This window comes from Onychostoma macrolepis, chromosome 19, assembly GCF_012432095.1.
Source record: "Onychostoma macrolepis isolate SWU-2019 chromosome 19, ASM1243209v1, whole genome shotgun sequence".
In the NCBI taxonomy this organism is placed as follows: Eukaryota; Metazoa; Chordata; class Actinopteri; order Cypriniformes; family Cyprinidae; genus Onychostoma; species Onychostoma macrolepis.
The window spans coordinates 27599625-27619935 of NC_081173.1; the positions used below are offsets into that span (position 1 = coordinate 27599625).

The 20311-nt window shown below is 35.3% G+C and overlaps 1 protein-coding gene and 1 long non-coding RNA gene across 3 annotated transcripts in view; one reads left to right on the forward strand and one right to left on the reverse strand.

Annotated features, from left to right (window-relative positions):
* LOC131525263 (nectin-2-like) overlaps positions 1-1614 on the reverse strand; it is a 92142-nt gene extending 90528 nt beyond the window's left edge. Inside the window, exon 1 of the mRNA XM_058752655.1 lies at positions 1282-1614. Coding sequence (XP_058608638.1) covers positions 1282-1345 — 64 coding nt within the window. The 5' untranslated portion in view covers positions 1346-1614. The remainder of the gene's footprint in view (positions 1-1281) is intronic.
* On the forward strand, positions 1378-14673 carry LOC131525265 (uncharacterized). 2 transcript variants are annotated; one of them, XR_009267166.1, is made up of 4 exons: positions 3698-3890; positions 4057-4140; positions 4978-5027; positions 14368-14673. It is a non-coding gene; the product is annotated as an uncharacterized LOC131525265 (long non-coding RNA). The 2 variants fall into 2 exon arrangements; XR_009267167.1 differs by lacking the exons at positions 3698-3890; positions 4057-4140 and adding an exon at positions 1378-1506.
* The last annotated feature ends 5638 nt before the right edge of the window (positions 14674-20311 follow it).

Genomic DNA, 20311 nt, shown 5'->3' on the forward strand with positions numbered 1-20311 from the left:
ATTCTAAAAATTGCTCTGCATATCTCATTACTTTTTTTGCATTTAAGTGCTGTTCACACCAAGGAACATAACTATAAGGTTTTACTAAATCGCTCTAATTCTATGAAAATAGATAAGCCCACACCCCAGATATGATAACGACACAGAGGAACGATATCTTTGGAATCACTTTCAGAGCCACTTGTTTTAGCTGATGAATGATAAAAACACTGACAGCCAATCAGAATCCATCTAACGTTAAAGAGCTTGAGAATTTAAAGTAGACAACAAAATTGCAACACGCAATTATAATAATCAGAATGTTGTCTTCCGTTGGTGTGGACGATAATGTAGTTATTATAGTTATTTTTGTGATGTGAATGGGTCTTTAACCATTAAATTAGTTTTCTGTATGTTGTTTACTGATGCTAGGCACAACTTTATACGAAAATGTGTTAGGAATCATAGCTACAATTGTGAAAAACAATGCCATTAGTTGCATCTAGTACATACTACGTTGCCAAAACATGTAACCTGAGTCTTTAAATACGTGCAGAGCTTCAGTCCTGCAGTGTAGCCTCGGCTTACGCAGAACCACAGACATGTCTCTCCTTATCAGAGGAAAGCAGCCCCTCTGAGACGCCATCAAATCACTGTGATGTTTAAACCACCAGGGAAGAGATGTCTAGGACCATCACCACTAGCAAGACTAGTGTGGCAAATAAGGGGAACAGTAACTTAAAATGCAATTTTATAAAAGTGGTATCTCAAAATAGCAGAAGACTTGCATAAAATTCAGACATCATTGCATTTTGAAGAGTTCCAGTCAGCTGCACAGACCTGTCATAAAGCTCTAAGTGTTAAGAACTAAACCCTGTTGCATTTCTCGCCTTCTATATATAGTACAAAAGCTATAATAGATATAAAAGTTTCAAACTGTAAAGTAGGTGATTAAGAAAGACAATACAATTACACCTGCTGCCTTCCAGCCTAAGAAAAAACTGATCACGACAGGCCACACCTTGCGTAACATGGCGTACAACGGAAGGGATACGGGTTACGGTCAGTGGCTCTTATTAAGTTGACCAGGATAACCTAGATAAGCAGGTAAGCTGTAGAAATCAGCGCGCACAAGCGTAACGCACGCATGCAACTTGCGTATCAGTACACTTGGGACAGGCGACTTCACGTTAAGCGCTCACTAAAGGCAAGCATCATGCAAATTACCTCTAGGTTTAAAATAACAAAAGAGACCGAATGAGCAGTAAAGAGATTAACCCACAAGTTACTGTGTCACATTACCTTGGCTGGACAGAAGACACGCGCTGAAAATCAGGCAACAGTTTATCATCGTAAAGTCGCTCATTCCGCTCTCGTCCGCGGGAGGTTAAACAAATCCTGGAAACTTTAGCATAAAATCTCGTTCACTTTGCGAAGCGAACCGGACGCGGTGTGTCGAGGCTCGTCAGATCGCAATCTCAGTCTACAGTCCGCTCCAACTGCTAGTAAAGCGCGGAGTGTGCACAGGTATGTTTCTGAGCGGAACGCTGTTGAGTCCTCTGCCTCGCGACTCCCTCACTTCTTCTGTTCTATCTGGAGCTTGAGAGCGCGACCGATGGAATTGGTCGTGATGTCATCGTCGCGTCACGCGGTGGTGAGAATGGAACGCATTGAAGTTTAGAACTATTTACGCGTGAAGTCCAGATATCCTGCTTTTACGCGTTAAGAGAACTGTTTTGTGCGAGACTGTAATCGGTATGTGAAATGAAGCAGGGATTCAGGCAAAATGCCCAGTGGTAAATTCCCCTGGTTTGTACCTAACGTTTGGTGACGTGTGATAGCATATAACATTCTACATTCAATAAGCGAAGACAGTACAATTACACCTGCCGCCTCAAAAATAGTGAATATAGTAACCTAAAATCTAATTACAGTAGCCTACGTTTGATGGTGTATAATGCATAGCATTCTATAGCGTTATTTTGAATCAGAACAGTCACAATCCACTTTAGTATCCAATTAGATATCTGGACTTTACGCGTGAATAGTAGCCTAAATAGTGCATTGCGGCAGCCCAATCCAATCCACAAGTTCTAAACTTCAATGCCGTTCCTCAAAATAGTGAATATAGGCTAGCAGCCTAAAATCTAATGATAGTACGTTTGATGTTGTATAATGTATAGCATTCTATAGCGTTATTTTGAATCAATACTGTCACAATCCACTTTAAGATCTAATTATCTAATTGGATATTAAAGTGTATTATGACAGCACGTTTGATGTTTGACTCACAATTGTCACAATAGACTTTCATGTCTATTTAAATTCCCTATTTCATTGAATCTAATTAGATATTATAGCCTATTGCGACAGTAAACAACTGTATAATCTAACAGAGAACGGCCGATTGTGTAAAATACATTCCAGCAGAGCGTTTTCCTGCCATCGTTGTTCCAGCTGAGAATTTATTTCAATTAATTGCATCATATTAATGGCACAAATGGACGCCACACTGTTTGTGGTTCCAAAATATGCCCTCAGAAATGGTGAATGGTAAATGCTTCTGAAATTCAATTCCGGGGAGCGACTATTACATTAAACAATAAACAAAAAGTTAATTTCCCACGCTGGCAAAATTGTCAGACGATATAAATCAGAAGACTTGGCTTTTTGCATGTTCTGGTCGTTTTTCTGAATCTAAACTTGTACGCTAATCTGTTTTAACTGCATATTGCCTGACTTGCTTCATACTTACACGGATGCCCATAACTACAGTTGATCGACTGTCAAAACAATGCGATTTATTCAAATAAGGAGGTATGAAGGACAGGGTTGATGAATTCAGAGCTCTTCTCCTCTGGGAACGGCCTGCATACTAATCAGTGACCTCGCTCTGCCATCTATTGACTGATCTGCGCAATTACGCGCTCACGTTCATTAGCATGCAGAGCGCGAGATCTCTGTCAAATGAAGTACAGCGTCCCCTCGGTTATGCATAAACGGCTGCTTGCGTATACGTTTATAGTTTAAACTAGAAGTTCGACAAGGCAAACTTTGATGTTGGCTGATAAAGTATTGCCTGACAGTTCAAAAAAGCTGCGAAGTTTGAAGGTTGCACAAGGCTGTGTGCGCTTTGAACGCTTCAACCTAAGAAATGCTTGAAAAGCACAGTTTTCTTTTCTGTCCAGATGTATTTTCTGTTGAAACGTTCTCATTTTAGAAGAGTATTTGACTGGACAAAGATCTGTGTAGTGCAACATGATTCATCAATACCCTTTTGATTTTCCAGAAGACAGACTGCACATTTTAAATGCATTATGTCTGCTAAATGTTTTTTTTTTTTACTGGTCAAGTGTTCATTAGCATATAGATGTGGACTAAAAGCCACAACATTTTGAATAAAGATGGTCTTTTAAGGTCTAAAAAGCAGGAATAATTTAAATAGAAAGTCCATTACCAAATATATCCGCACTGCTCAGTGCTACCTGCATCTGGAGATCTATCCTTCTGAAGAGTTCAGTTCCAGCACACCTGCTGTAATTTTCAAGTAAACCCAAAGACCTTGATTAGCTGCTGCAGGTGTTTGATTAGAGTTGGACCAGACAACTCAGAACTTGGAATTCTCCCATCTCATACTTGAAAATAACCACTGGAACTGGACTTCAGTTGGTATGTTTACTAGAACTAAAATACATCTGAAATACATCCAGTCCGATTTCAGATTCTGAAAAATCTTATCATCTGTTTATATGAAGCCTGAATTTGCAGTCTGATTCACATTTTTACATATGTATATGCACTGCATTACATATGCATATATCACGTGTCTTCAGGACAAATCTTCAGCGCATGCACAAAGCCTAATCACCGTATTCATAAGAGAAAGCCACTGCAATGTCACTGGAGCTACCGTGAGAATAATTTTTGTTTTATTTTACCCTTGATGACATCTAAAAAGAAAGTTGACATGTCAGAAGAGCTTTTTAGCAAACATTAGTTCAATCATGACAACTCGCGGAAGATTTTAGCATGGTAATGGTTATGACAGTGTTAATGTATTTGGTCTTGGTGGAACAGATCTGCTACGCTGCTGCTGAATTGCTGCTGCTGCTGCAAGCAAGGACAAGAACTTGCTACTGCTAATGCATACGTCGATACGGTGTGAGTATTTAAGACACACCGCTGCTGCACAAATAGCATAGGGCCTAAAATAACCCATAGCAGCTCTATACAGATGGATCTGGGGAAGGTGGTGGGTTTCAGAGGAACTCTGAAAGCACGTTGAAAGTGCTCAAGCGGATGCTAACCAGCCATTTAAATGTAAAGCAGCAAGCTCATTGGCTGCGTATATGCAAGATGAACCAATCAGCTTGTGCCAAGTCGTTTAATGCTGTGAATATCATCAGTTACGTTAATACCTGTCAGCCTGCACCACCTAGAGTTTCATGACTGAACTATACATTTAAATATCCAGTCACTGACCAGATGTAAATAAACATATGCACTATCGTAAGACAAACATATGTAAACATGCATCGTGGCAATGTGCATGTGCACAAGGAGTTTTCAATCTGATGAAGGAAATTGTTAGATTCAAGAGTTTACATGCTTAATTTTTTTCTTGTTGATTGGATTATTTCTGCTCTACATCACCACTTCCAATCCGATTGAAATTTCATTCAGGTGGATTGAGGTGTTTACATGAAGGCTTTTTTTTTAGTCCTATTGTGCCATTAATCCGATTATAAACGTATTATTTGGCTGCATGTAAACTTAGCTAGTGAAGTGTGATTTGACAAGATTGCCAATATGGCGACTAAAGTGACGTCACATTGGTTATTTTTAAGCGTTGGTGGGAGAAATCCAACAGCTTTCTATTTTGAATGTAATATTTTCAAATGTTGGTGGGAGAAGTCCAACAGTTTTCTGAAAAAAACCCCCAAAAACAACAATAGTATTTTGAATGTAATAACATTTGTTATTTGTGATTTATTCCAGGAGCCCTTGAGCATATCCTGTTGCTACCCATATTCAATGTCGGGTCAAAGGTAATTATGCATGCTCGAAGTCTACATATATTATGCATGTACGTTTATATTTTCATATAATTTAGTTCGAAAAGGCAAACTTTGTTGGTGGCTGACGAAGTCTTGCCTGACAGCTTTTAAAAAAGCTTAAAAAGCTGCAAAGCTTGAAGGTTGCTTGGGCCGTGTGCACTTTGAATGTTTTAATACCCCAAGAAATCCTTGAAAAGCACAGTTTTGCTCTTTTCTATGTTGATGCATTTCCTGTTGAACCTGTTGAAAGTTTGGAAAAAGTGGCATTTCGAATGTAATAATTTTCATTATTTGTGATTTATTGAGCCCTAGAGTGCTGTTGTCGTCCATATTCATTTTAAGGTCAAAGGTAATTCAAAGGTATAGTGCGACCGCAAAGGCTGTCACTGGGAAAGGTTTTTGAAGCACCACAGTAAACTTCATTAAATTGGGCCATTGAAAAACAGCATATTAAACATTCTTATAAGTAGATGGATAATTACGGTAGGGCTACTCATGCAATTATATCTCAATTCTACATTTCAACACAAATAACCATTTTCTTCCGGAAATTACCGCTATTAAAATCCTCAGGGACGCCATTAGCAGTGTTTCTAGGAGTGTCCATTTACTGAATATGCCTTTAGGTCAAATGTAACTGCTGGGCTATTGAGAGCCTGTGAACTAAGAATGACATGTATTGTCAGTGGGAGTAGCCTGTGAATGCATGACCTTCATATGCACTATTTTAACCACCCCACAGAACATTCAGTAAGATTCCTGATTATGATGTTACCTAACAGCACTCGCCCTCTCTCTCGCAGATGCATCCTTAATCTAGCTGAGTCACGGTCAGACACCACATAGGAAAAAGAGCAATTGAATCCTATTAGAATCTGTCTGTATTTCCCCACTTGGTGCTGGGTGCTCAATTGCGCTTGACGATGTGTATCTCATCTGGGCCAAAAAATAGCTTGAATTGCCGCTCACCGGGCCAATCGCTTCTAACGACCACTGACAGTTTGGCACTAATGATACGTTTTCAAGCATTCAATGTCATTGTCTCCAGCACACTGTCCTAACCGGAGGTCCAACAGGATGGCAAAATGTCCAAATTTGACAACCCTTTAAGAAATCGGCATGAAACCTCCTTCACACTCGCATACTTAGCCCTCTGTCCAAGCTTTTTGAGAGATTGTCCCTTAGCTCGGCCCAGCGGGCTCAGATTGATTAAGCTCGGTGGCTGCTTTAATGTGATCATGTATCAGTTGCCTGTCGACACCTTTACCGGCATAACTCTCCGGCTCTGACAGATGGATTAATACACTGAAGTGTCCAGCCCCCTTCCTTACTGTTGCCTTATTTTTCTATTCTCCTCAGGTCTCGATCCGGTTGCCTTCTGCCCTTCATTATTATAGTATATCTTAAGACTCCATTAAACCGGCCCAGCTAAGTGTTGCTCTGCTAATGGCACTCCGAGGGGCTGCTGATAATACGCTATGATTAAACACATTAAAGGGCCGAGCAGGCTACCAACCCACAGCAGGGTTCTTGTAGTTCTGCACACACACACACACACACTATAAATGTCTTGGTCCATTTGCTTCGAATGTCTCATTTCTCAGGTTTTTCTTAAAGGGATAGTTGACCCAAAAATTTTTGCTCATCCTCATGTTCTAAACCTGTATGACTTTCTTTCTTCAGTATGCTTGTTGTGGCTTATGTGCATTTTCAAAGAATCTGAAGCTTTTAAAGGAATAGTTCAACCAAATATTTGCTGAAAATGTATTCATCCTCAGGCCATTTGAAATGTAGATGAAACAGATTTGGAGAAATTTAGCATTGCATCACATGTTCACCAATGGATCCTCTGCAGTGAATGGGTGCCGTCAGAATGAGAGTCCAAACAGTTGAAAAAAACATCACAATAATCCACACCACCCCTGTCCATCAATTAATGTTGTGAATTAAAAAGGAGCACGTTTGTAAGAAGCAATTAGATCAAGATATTTTAATCATCGCGTCTTGCCAAAATTGAGTCTAATCCATAATAAGACGTCCTCCAGTCAAAAGGTCTTTCCATTGTTGTCCTCTCACATAAAAATACACCCACATATTTGTTTAGATCTCTGCACTTTTCTCTCCTGATTCAGAGGAGAGGACTTTTTAACTGGAGAAAGCTAAATTATGGATAGAGGACTGTTAAAATGTCTTTTATGATGGATTTGTTTTTTTTTAAAACAAGACATTAACTGATGGACTGGAGTGGTGTGGATTATTGCGATGTTTTTATCAGATGTTTGGACTCTCATTCTGACGGCACCCATTCACTGCAGAGGATCCATTGGTGGGCAAGTGATGTAACGTTAAATTTCTCTAAATCTGTTCTCATTGACAAACAAACTCATCTACATCTTGGATGTGGGTAAATTAGCAAATTTTCATGTTTGTGTGAACTATTCCATTAAGCTTTGAGAAAGAATGTAAAAGCATCACAGAAGCGGTTCATATGACTCATGTGCTATATTCCAAAAATAGAAATTATAAAATAGGAACTAATGAAAATTGCTGTCATTTGCTCATCCTCATGTTCCAAACCTGCATGATGTTCTTTCATTAGTTGCTCTCTGCTTGTTGCTCTTTTATATGCAATTTTAATGACTCTGAAACTTTTAAGTTTGGGGAAGAATGCAAGAGCATAATAGAAGAGGTTCATATGACTCATGTGTTATTATGCAAAATTGTTACTCAATGAAATTCTCTTTGTCTTCATGACAGTAAAACAGATGTAAGATTTGAGAAATGAAATGTTCATTTGAGTCAAAACTGTTTGCTGAAAAGTTGATTTGGTTCATAAAACCTTATCTGATTAATTGGGATTCAGTCACATATTGCACTGATTCGGTTCTTGAGTTGACTCACTGACTCGCTGATCCAGTCTCTGCATAAATTTGAATCCATTTCTCACTCAAAGATGCTGAATAAAGTGGAATGGCACATAAGTCATTTGGGCCACTTTTAATATGCTTTTATTGCTTTTTACTTTCTTTTTTAAGCTTGAAAGCTTCAGAGCCCTATTCACTGTGATTGCATGGAAAAGAAAGTCATGGGGGTTTGGAATGACAAGTAAATTACAAAATTTTATGGTAACTATTCCTTTAAGACTACTTTCATCAATTATTACGTTCCTTTTTAGTGCTCTCTCGCTCAATTTATCTCAATTCTGCTTATTCACCTCTTGATTACTGTGATATCATGCGCTTTGTTTTGCTGCTGGTTTGTGGGTCTTTTCATTAGATCATTTATGCTTCACTGCGGTTTTGTTTAAAATGCTAGTGTGTGTGTGTGGGAGATGAAAGCAAGGAAAAAATAGCAACACAGGAAAACAGAAATCTTGTGTCTATAATAATAAATATCTCAATTTAGCTCTAGTTTTCAAAGGATTTGCTTGCTGTGCGAAAATAGAAAAAAGGTGTCGCATATATGTGCTTCTCAAATCATTTCAATGAATTCGCCCATTCACATCTTTCCATGACACATCTGTTTGCTGCGTGTGTGTGTGTGTGTGTGTGTGTCGATTGTGCGACCGCCTTCTCAGGCCACAATGTACTCGGATACGCACACAATGACTGGCTCACTGTGATCAGCTCACATCCTCTCAACACCCCTCCATATATAGAAAAACCTCCGCCTCAGGGACTCAAACAACATTTGGAAAAAAGGATTAAAAGGGCGACAGAGTGAGAAAAATAGCTGGAATTGAATGTGTGAAGCAGGAAAGTTGCTATGTTGGTTTTGGCTTGCAACAAGACCGTTCTCTCTCCTTATATAGACAAACGATTTGTCAAAGTTGTAAATAAAACAAGGGTTGTTGAAGAACTTTTAATTATTAGTGAAATAGCAATTTCTGTTTGAAAACTTTCTATTTCTGTTTTGTATTTATACACTGCTATACATTATGTAAATATAAAATATATTTTAAAATCCATTGAATTTGCAGGAAATATTGTATTTGTCCTAGATTTGGAGAAAGTTATATTTTCTTAAAAAAAAAAAAAAAAAAAATATATATATATATATATATATATATATATATATATATATATATATATATTTACACCTCTCAGTTATTTCTCATATGAAATTAAATAGATCAAATTAAGTTTCCTGCTTCTCAGATTTTTTTTCTTCCAAAAAAAAAAAAAAAACCTAGAAATCTCACATGGGTTTTAAAAGAGATTTCCAAAGTTTCTCAAACATCAAAATCAGAGATCTTAGTATAAACTGAATGAAGAATCTCTCATCAAATTCAGTCAAAAGCTGCTATCCACATCATTTTATAGCTCTATATTTTACTGTGTCAATGATTCCCTTTAATGTATGTTTATTTTCCTAAGAGTTCCTTAAATGAAATATTTAGAAGAGCAACATTTGGGCGTTTTTTTTATTTTTTATTTTTTTGTTATTTCTAAAGAGTTTTTCAAAAAGCTCTGGTTCCTGGGTTCTTTTTCTCCACAATATAGATTGTTTTCTAAAGATATGGAGAATAAACGTTCTTTGTGAAACATGAGGTTCTCCTGTATTGCATCAGATTATAAAACCTTTAACAGGACACTATTTTTAAGACTGAATGAAGAGATGGACAAACCTGTCAAAAGGGCAACCATCTCTGTGGGACGCCATCCATCTGGTCTGTATGGTAGAGTAGATCCATACAAAAGCCACTTGAGCATTGAGAGCAAGTCAAATGAAGCTAATACAGGCAGGTATTTGAAGCCTAGAGTGCACACAAGCCTCGGGAAAGCTTCAAAAATAGACTTACAGCATCACAACAAGCCAAAGTAAACAGCCAAGACAATGCCAGAGCAGCTCTGGAGACGCGTTTCTGCAGTAAATATGTTTAAATAAACAAAGACTGGTGTAGAATTGCAACTGAGATTGCATTTACAGATCCACATCCATAATTTCTGAGAAAGCTCAAGGAGGAAAAACAGGAGGATTTCCACAAATTGAAAGATTATTCAGAAAGCGAGCCAAAAGGACTGGAAGCTGTAATCACTGCTGTCCTACACCGTTCTGAATGCTAATGTAATGAGATTTCTGTTTTAAATTTAAAATCAATATTCAAAAAATGGCTCGCAACATCGGAGCGAGGCATCAGTTGTGTGATGAGAAAAATCAATTGAAATTATTCAGAAATAAACCTAATGCAAGTGTGCAAACGTTTCCTGAGGCCTTGTCTATATAAAATATCACTCCTTTTATGTAATTTTGTTTCCTTTTTTCGTAGAACCAAACAGCTATTTGTCTTATGCGTGCACGAAAAACAAATATCTAACATATCAGCCGTCTTTGTGTTACGTGTAGCTCATTTCTCATGTCCACATACATTGTGTCTCGCGTCCTGATGTGTTCTTGCAGTCTGAGCAGCACGTAGTTGTTGGTAAATAACATAAAGCGCTGTGTAGAGCCAACGGGAAGGAGCGGTTTGATTACAGCCCTGCAGTCTTTATCTGCGGCGTGCAGGCAGACTTTGACGCAGATGAGAATGGGAATGAGATGGAGGGATTTTGTCATAACAGAGCTGTGGGACGTCTACTTGTCAACCATGATCTGCTTAGAGTGGTCCTTAGTGTGTGTGTGCGTGCAAACAAACGTTTGCTTCCACTGGAGTGTGTGATGGAGAGGAATCAGAGGTCATGTCATTCTTGTCAGTGATGGACTCACAGTCATTCTGTGCATGATTTATTGAAGCAATGTGCTTTGCTGAATGAATGTGCACATGAAATCACAGTCTGAATACAAAAGACTGAAAGAAGTCTGCGTGACTTGTGCACTATGCTCTGAATGTTTGGAAGTCGTACGATTTGAGGAACAGACCCAGAATTTCCTCTTTTTCTGTGCTCGAGTGTGGATTTGAATTGAATTGCCCTTAACCTTCAGAATGTGGAACTGGAATTTGGAAAAGAGAAGAGGATTTTACTGAACTGAAATTCAACAAGATTTCAAACATGCACAAGAGCAGATGTAACTAAGGTGTTCCCACCTCGTTAAGTGGTTTCATGTTGTTTGGCTCCATTTTGAGTTTGGGAGTAAATTCTGGCATTCTGGGAAATTAAAAATAGTCCATGATGGCCCATTAAGATGTTTAATGTGTCAATGTAATGAATATTTATTCAAATGTGTATAATTAATTAATAATATTTAAACGTTTAATTATTATTTCTATTATTATTCATTATAGAATTTTAAATAATATTTTTATATTTAATTTATTTGTTAAATATTATATGAAAATATAATTTATGTAAAAATTCATATTTAATTAGTTTTAAATATATATTTATTATTTGCTATATATCATTAATTTATATTTAATTTTTTATTATTATTTAATTATTACATTTATTTGTTAAATATAATGAATATTTTTTATAAAGTTTTTTACATAATTCATAATACTTAAACATTCCAAAAAAATTATTATTATAATATGTAATTTTATATACTTTGAAAAAAATTTTTTATATATATGTGTGTGTGTGTGTGTAGTATCTCACAAAAGTGAGTACACCCCTCACATTTCAGTAACAATTTTAGTATATCTTCTCAAGGGACAATACTTCACAAATGAAACTTGGATATATTTTAGAGTAGTCAATGTGCAGAAATATAACTCAACATATAGCCATTATTGTCCAAATAACTGGCAACTAAAATGAGTACACTCTAAGTGAACATGTCAAAACTGTGTCCAAAGTGTCAATATATTGTGTGGGCATCATTGTTATCTAGCACTGCCTCAATCCTCCTGGGCTTGGAATTTACCAGAGCTGCGCAGGTTGTTGCTGGCATCCTCTTCCACTCCTCCATAATGACATCACAGAACTGCTGGATGTTAGACACATGGTGCTTCTCCACCTTCAGCTTGAGGATGATCCACATGTGCTCAGTAGGGTTCAGGTCTGGAGACATACTTGGCCACTCCATCACCTTCACCTTCAGCTTCATCAGCAAGGCAGTTGTCATCTTGGCGGTGTGTTTGTGTTATTATGTTGGAAAACTGCCGTTTGCCCCAGTTTCTGAAGGGAGGGCATCATCTTCTGCTTCAGAATGTCACAGTACATGTTGGAATCCATGTTTCCCTCAATGAACCTCAGCTCCCCAGCACCAGCAGCACTCATGCAGCCCCAGACCATGAAGTTACCACCACCATGCTTGACTGTAGGCAAGATACAATTCTTTTGGTACTCCTCACCAGGGCGTCGCCACACATGCTGGACACCATCTGAGCCAAACAAATATATCTTAGTCTCATCAGACCACAGGTCATGTTTCCAGTAATTCATGCTCTTGGACAGATTGTCTTCAGCAAACTGTTTGCAGGCTTTCTTGTGAGCCAGCTTCAGAAGATTCTTCCTTCTGGGATGACGGCCATGCAAACTGACTTGTTGCAGTGTGCAGAGTATGGTCTGAGCACTGACAAGCTGACCTTCCACTTCTGCAACCTCTAAAGTGATACTGGCAGCACTCATGCGTCTGTTTTTGAAGCCAGCTTCTGCACCTGACGAGCAGCATGAGGATCTAACTTCTTTGATCGACCCTTGTGAGGCCTGTTCTGAGTGAAACCCACTGGCCACTGTACTGTAACTCAGTTTCAGGGTGTTACCGAACTTCTAGGCCATCTTTGTGGAGAGCAGCAATTCTGATTCTCAAATCCTGCAGAGAGTTCTTTACTATGAGGTGCCATGTTGAACATCCAGTGGTCATTATGAGAGAATTGTACTCAAAGCACCAAATTTGAACTGCTCTAATACAAGATACACAAATTTGTATGGTCCTGTCAAGCAGACAAAAACATGAACATGATGAATAGGACATGTGGCTTTGCATGGTTAAATGACGTATAACTGTTATCACTTAGGTTGAGTTATTTTTAGAGGACAGTAAATTTGTACTGCTATAAAAGCTGCACATTGACTACTCTAAAATATATCCAAGTTTCATTTGTGTAGTATTATCCCTTGAGAAGATATACTAAAATGGTTGCCGAAATGTGAGGGGTGTACTCACTTTTGTGAGATACTGTGTATATATATATATATATATATATGAATATATGATATATTGATATATGATATATATATATATATATATATATATATATATATATATATATATATATATATATATATATATATATATATATATATATATATATAATTTTTTTAATGTTATTATTTATTTATTATGTTAGTAATTTAATTATTTTATTATTTGTTTTGTATCATTTCAAATGATTTATAATATAGGTATATATACATATATTTAAAAAAAATACATATCTGATAATATCCTGTATATTATGAGCATTTATTTATGTTGCATGCAAATTAACAGCTCAAACATTCATGCCAAATATCTCTTTTTGTGCTCCACAAAAAAGTAAATTATAGAGGTTTAGAACAGCATTATTATGGTGAGTAAACAGATGACAGTTTTCATTTTTGAATGAACTGTCCCTTTAAGAGTCACATACTGGCAAACAGGGGGCTATTATATCTGTGATGAGCTGCGATGAGCCAAATTTAGCATTGATTTCTGCATCCAAATTTACTGGAGCAACAGCAGAGAGGTTTAATTTAATGTGAACACCATCCAATACAACAAAGAGTTCTTCAGCTCAGCTTCACTCTCTATTATGTGTCGCAGCATTTCATATTGTTGGAAATTACACAAAGGACAGTTTTATTGCTTAGGGTTTGCTCTCTCATAGCTCAGAAAAACACTCCCAGGAGAAATACAAATACACACAAATCAGGCAATAGTTGACATACAGTAAGAGTAAAACGCAGTTAGATGTATGTGGCTAGCAGAGCTCAGAGTAGCTGGTCTTGGAAGTGTTTGATGAGAAATGAGTTCATATTGAGATATATGACTTTTGATTGCAAACTTCTGAGCTCAATTTGTGACATGATCTCTTCTGAAACTTGAGGAGACAATGTTATAGTGCACATTTTCTGGAAACAATTTCATTTACCTATTGCAGCGCATTAATTTTAGAGAGATAAACTCAAGATTTCATGAAAAACAGGCGTTTCATCATATATGGGCAGTGACTTCTGGAAAATAAGCTGTATTTAATTTGTCCAGTAATAATGTCCAGCAGTGATCATGTGAGAATTGTCATGTTTTGTTGTTGTTTTTTTGTTGCTGTTTGTTTTGTTTTTTTTGGAAGTGTGAATGCTTTTTGTGTAATTTGACAAAATTACAGCTTTGTTGGAAATAATGGACAATAAAACAAACAAAAAAAAGTGTTATTTACCTTGATTTTTCTTTGTATCCTTCACAGATCATTTCATCTGAAGATATGCTCTCCATGGACAAAGATGTGATGAACACTTATGAACAAACATTCACCAACTTCTGAAAAAAAAAGCCATTTTATTAGGAGATTTTATTATTTTTTTTGGCTGAGATAGAAATGTGCGACTGAAAGACTGTCGATATTTGATATAAATAACAGTTGATTTTGAAATGGCTCATATTTATGTCACTTCATTTATATCATTGTTTTAATAATGTAATAATAATGAATTAAAAATGATTTTTTTATATTTTAAGACTTAAAATCTAGGTCTGAGACAAAAATAAAACAAATTCCACACATAAGTTTTGTGTCGTGTTTTTGCCATTTTTAGTACTTTTTGGTGTGTGTGTGTGTATATGTGTGTGTGTGTGTGTGTGTGTATATATATATATATATATATATATATATACATACGCGCATATATGTGTGTGTGTGTGTGTGTCTCTATAGTTTTTATTATTTTTTATTAATTTATTATTATTCATTTTTTAGAAAAAAACTTTTTCTTTCCCCAGTTCACACTTTTTTTTTCCAAGTAACAAAAGTTGTTTTTGTTTTAAACCCTTTAGGTAACAATGTGTAAGAAAAAGATTGCTGTCATTTTGAATAGAAAATGACCCTGTACACATATTTATGCTTTGAGAGAAATGAGTGGCCACCTGTTGTGAATTCTCCAGAGAGTTTGATTTGTGTAAGCGAGCACATTGGACATAAAACCTTTAGATTCACCCCCGTACTTCCTGCTCACTGATCTGAAATTTAGGCATGAGTAAGAGTAATGTGGCAGATATCGAACCCACTCAACCGTCTCCACAGCGGAGCTATCATCCATCCACTCACATCAGCCCAGCCATGACTGGAGGAGGAGAGAGATATTTGCAGAAGCACAAGACGAGGACACCTGTGTCTTTCTCCCACCAACACAGCAGCCATCAACATGTGCTATCAAATCACCGCTACCAGCAGAACCGTGTCAATAACACAATCAATAAAGCCAAATGAATTCCATCAGGTTCCCTGAATTTGATTTGTTTTCTCAGATACATGCACTGTGCAAAAAGTCTAATTGATCAATCAGTTCGATTGTTTTCTCTTGTTGGGTATCTTTAAAGGCGTATTTTCAGAGGACAATCTGAGCAAAAACCCATGCAAAAACACCATAGTGGTTGCTAGGGTGCTGCAATGCAGTTGCTAAGTTAGTTAAAGTGCAAGGTGTTGGTATGCTAAGGTGACCAAATTTCTGAAATTGAAAACTGGGGACATTTACTAATTTAGTGGTAATTAATTTCACTGAAATGTATATAAAAAGGGGGACAATACACACTGAAAAAAATGATTAATTGAATTTACTCAATTGTTTTAAGGTAAGTGGTTGCAATCAATTTATTTTAGCTACATTTAAACTTTCAACATTTATTTATTTATTTTTATCTAAATGTAGCTAAAATAAATTGTTTGCAACCACTTACCTTAAAAAAAATTTAGTATCATTTTTTTCAGTGCATGCAGTATTTGTAAGTTTTTGTTGTGGGTTACTTTAACTTGTTTTAATAATGATCAAACCCTAAGTGATTTAAATAAGCTACAATTTACTAAACATCACACTGTGAAAAATAGTAAATAGCAAGCATTATAAATAGCAAACAGATCAAAACAGTATTATAACAAACATATGACTTTACTAAAACATCACAAAAAAATAAAATGCAACAAAATGTATCGCGCTATATTTTAACATTTTCTAACTGTATTTAACATTTTCATTTTCACAAACTAAATATATTGCATACAGTAAACAACTTTATCTTTTCAAAGATTATGTTTGTGCTTTTTGGAATGGAGGAAATTTAAGTTTATTATTTTGCACTTTAGGCTCGTTTTGAGCACATGGTGCTTTCTGCACATGTAATAAATAGCCTAACAAAAATTGTTTAGCTGATTATTTTTGTACTTTCAACCAGGTGGTACAGTTAAGAAAGATGTATAAAAATTACTGGCTTGAAGTTTCAAGAACGTTTAAAATTGTGGTCAAACACTGTTATATAATACATACAATCAGTATTACTTTAGTTTAACATGTATAATTTAAGATGTAAAGTACTACTTTGAAACCAGGGTTTGAAATTATATTTATATTATAAATTATACAAAATGTATATATTTATATCCATTCATATAGTTGATCAATTTCACACGAAGAGTGCCGTTTTTTCTTTAAAAAAATCAGCATGGTTACAAATGTGATATTGATTTTATACAACAGTTCAATAAACAATAAGTTACTATCAAGAGACTTACGTTTTAGACACCATAGTGGCTGTTTTTGCTCTATTTCGCCAAAAAAAAAAAAAAAAAAACCTTTCAAACACAGCCACAGCACTGTTTTGTGTCTCTGAGCGTTTGGTTCCTGAATGAATCAATCGTTTAAATGATTCGGTTCAATCTCAATGACGCGCTTATTAACAGTGACTTGCTGCCACCTACTGGCGGTTTTAATTTTACGTTTAAAGTATCTTATTCTTTTTGTAAATAATTTCAGTATTCAACATTTCATGTTTAAAATATCAAAACTTTATTTATGCATTTGTAACTGCAGGTTAAAGCATTCCATGTCCCTCTAAGCTGCATTAACATGTGAAAATACATCTAAATGCCATAAACTTCTGCAAAGATGAATTTTCTTGATACTGATTTCATTTAGCCTAAATGTAGGCTATTATTATTATTATAATTGATTAATTAAATGTAAGAATTTAACTCAAAAGATGATGCACACTTTTAGAAAAAACGGCTTTATAAAGGTAAAAATGCCCATAAAAGGTTAAAATCAGTTTAAACTTATTGGAAAAGATTAATTTCTATCACTGCTGTGAACTGACCACACAGAATATGAAGAATATCAAAAACTATAGGAGTCAGCTGTCCACGGTAGTCCTTAAGATATCAGCACAATAACACACTCAGCAAACTATTGTCTAATTATCTTTATAGATAAAATTCCAAAAAATATTGAGATTTTTTTTTTTTTTTTTTTTTTGGTCAATATGGCATATCCTTATTATTGACACAAAATCATTTGCAAGGGTCGCTTTGTCACGTCCTACAGCCTCAAGCTGTTGGTTTATTTCGTTTTTATTTATTTATTTTTATTATTATTTGGGGCTAGTCGAAGATATGAATGGCCAGTAACTTAAAAATTTAGCAGCCAAATTGGCTGGTGGGTGAAAAAGTTAATTTCAATCCCTGCTTGAAACCGCTTTTTAGCGGTGCGCAACCAAATATGCTAATCAGTGCAGTCATCGTTGTGGTAAAAGCAGGCTTTGATTGTCCTGCCTTTTTGCACTGTATTTGCGGACTGTTTTGAATGTGCTGTAAGTGTTACATTTCCGAGTATGTAATACTAAAAACCATACTGTCTCCAAAAAATGGTGTCATCTGGTCACCTACCTACAAAATGCTGTTGCTTCTGAATGGCTGTTTACTGGCTGACCTCAGAATAACCCACTTCAAAACAGTCTATGATTTTCTGGTGTAGACCGTGACTTGTAAAATAAACTATGATAAAAAAAAAAAAAAACATTTTCACATTCAGTAATTGAATTTGTTCACCAACAACCTCCAACAGTTTGTATTACCACCTTATTTTCGGCATAAAAGCGCGGGCGCGGCTTTATGTGGGAGACTTCCGGTGTCTGTATCTCTCTGTATCGAAAAATACTAGGCGAGGAAAACACTGTCTTGTTGTGCTTTTTTCCCCCCAAGATCCTCCTTTAAAAGATTCATTCATTCATTCTTAAAGCCTATATTTTTTGTTTTTTATTATTTATTATCCTATTAATCGTTTTAATTGTTTTTTTGTTTTTTGTTTTTCAATTATCTTTGCTCTATGTTCTATTTTTTGTTGCTCTGTTATATTGTATTTGTTAATTGGTTAAAAACAAGAAAAGCGTCAGCTTCCAGTTATTTTATTGTAGGCCTACATATTGTTTTATTCTTGTTATGCTGCTTGATATTGGAAACAGGTCAACTATTTCTTATATTTTAATCTATTGTCGTAATTATTAATGCACTGGTTTATGCAAGCTCAAGTACTTTTACCATTTACATTTTTTTTTAATTGTTTAAGCAGATAATGAATCATAAGCATTGTACTTTCACAGAAAATATGCCTGTTTCCGTGTTTGAAAATAAGGTCAAACTAGTTGTGCTTAAAGCATTTAGCTGTTAAACCCGTATCTTAAGTACACAAACTTTTGTGTAATTTGACAAATCTGCAGCTTGCTTGTAAATGATGGACAATAAAAAGGATTATTTACATTGATTTTAATTTTCTTCAGACTGATCTCAATTTCAAGCATGCTCATTATCAAGACATAGCCTATTCACCTTTGAAAAAAACATACATTAATATTTTAAATGGATAAAGAACTGGATAGATCTGGCACAATAATAAAATTGACAAAAAATATTATATTTTACAGATTTTTTTATATAAAGCTTTAATGAAAAAGCAATGAAAAACATGTTTAAATATTCCACAAATGTGTTTTTAAAATGTATTATTTGCAGTGTTGTAGGCCTGTCGATTTAGTAGAAAACAAATAAAACTGCTCTAATGCAGGTAGCACAGACCCTCATTTGTTCACCTGCATCATTTATAACACAAACTAGCAGCCAAACTAATGTTTCATTCAGGGCCGGTCTGGTGCAGAGAGGCTGTGCCCCATAAAGCTGCCCTGAGTGCTTTCGCCTGGAGATTGCTGTTGAGTTAAAGTTGTTTCTGGAGTTTTGTGTGCTAGCAGCCCACCCGCTCAGGGTTGAACCGGTCAGTAGAAAACGGATGACTTTTCAAGTGTCTCCACGCACTACGATCCCATTAGATCCCTGTCAATCACTCAGGTGATCTGAAGCAGAGCGTGTTCAGATAACCCAAGCATCTGGCTGCAGTCCATCTCGCTTTAAACTGTCAGGCGCGCTGTGTGTCTGCATTCAAATCTACATTATACATTACATTGCATGTTTAAGCAGCACGCTAGGCTAGAACATCTGTCGTCCATTTTAATCAGTAATGAATATAACTCTAAGATTCTGCAAAAAACATCAAGGCTACTTGTAGACAATGCACTGAGAAGTGAGTTTTCCAATGCTTTAGTTTTCACATACATTTTTCAAAAGTATATTTGTAACAAGGTTGACCAAATCTGGATTTGTGTGCTTTCTGAAGAAAAAAAAAAAAAAAAAAGATTATGATTTCAAAACACAGCTATATACTGTTTCATGTATCTAATACATTTTCATATAAAATAATTTACATTTATATCTGGTTTTCTTTATATAAAACATAGTTATTTTGTGTTATATAAAGGTCATGTTGAAAGAAGAAAAATAAATACATTTTTATCCTTTTATACATTTTAGAGAGATTACTAGTTATATATGTTATTAAAAATACTGTATAACCATATATATATATATATATATATATAATTATAGCCTATATATAATACTAAATGAAATTTTGGATTTTATAGATAGGAAACCAATAATATACACACAAAATAAAAACTATTAGCTAAAATAAAATATAATACTAAAACAAGAAATAAAGAGAGATTATTATTTACATGTTTTATTCATTAAAATAATATATATAAGATAGATAGCTATTTTATATAAAAATAGATTATATAATTAATACTGAGAAAATGTTTTTGATATGATAGATAGATAGATAGATAGATAGATAGATATAGATAGATAGATAGATAGATATAGATAGATAGATAGATAGATAGATAGATAGACTGATAGACTGATAGACTGACAAATTTAAAATATAAAAAGAATGTGTATTTATTTATTTTATATTTATAAAAATATAATAGTAAAAGAAAAAATATTTAAATATATTTATTAGTAAAACATA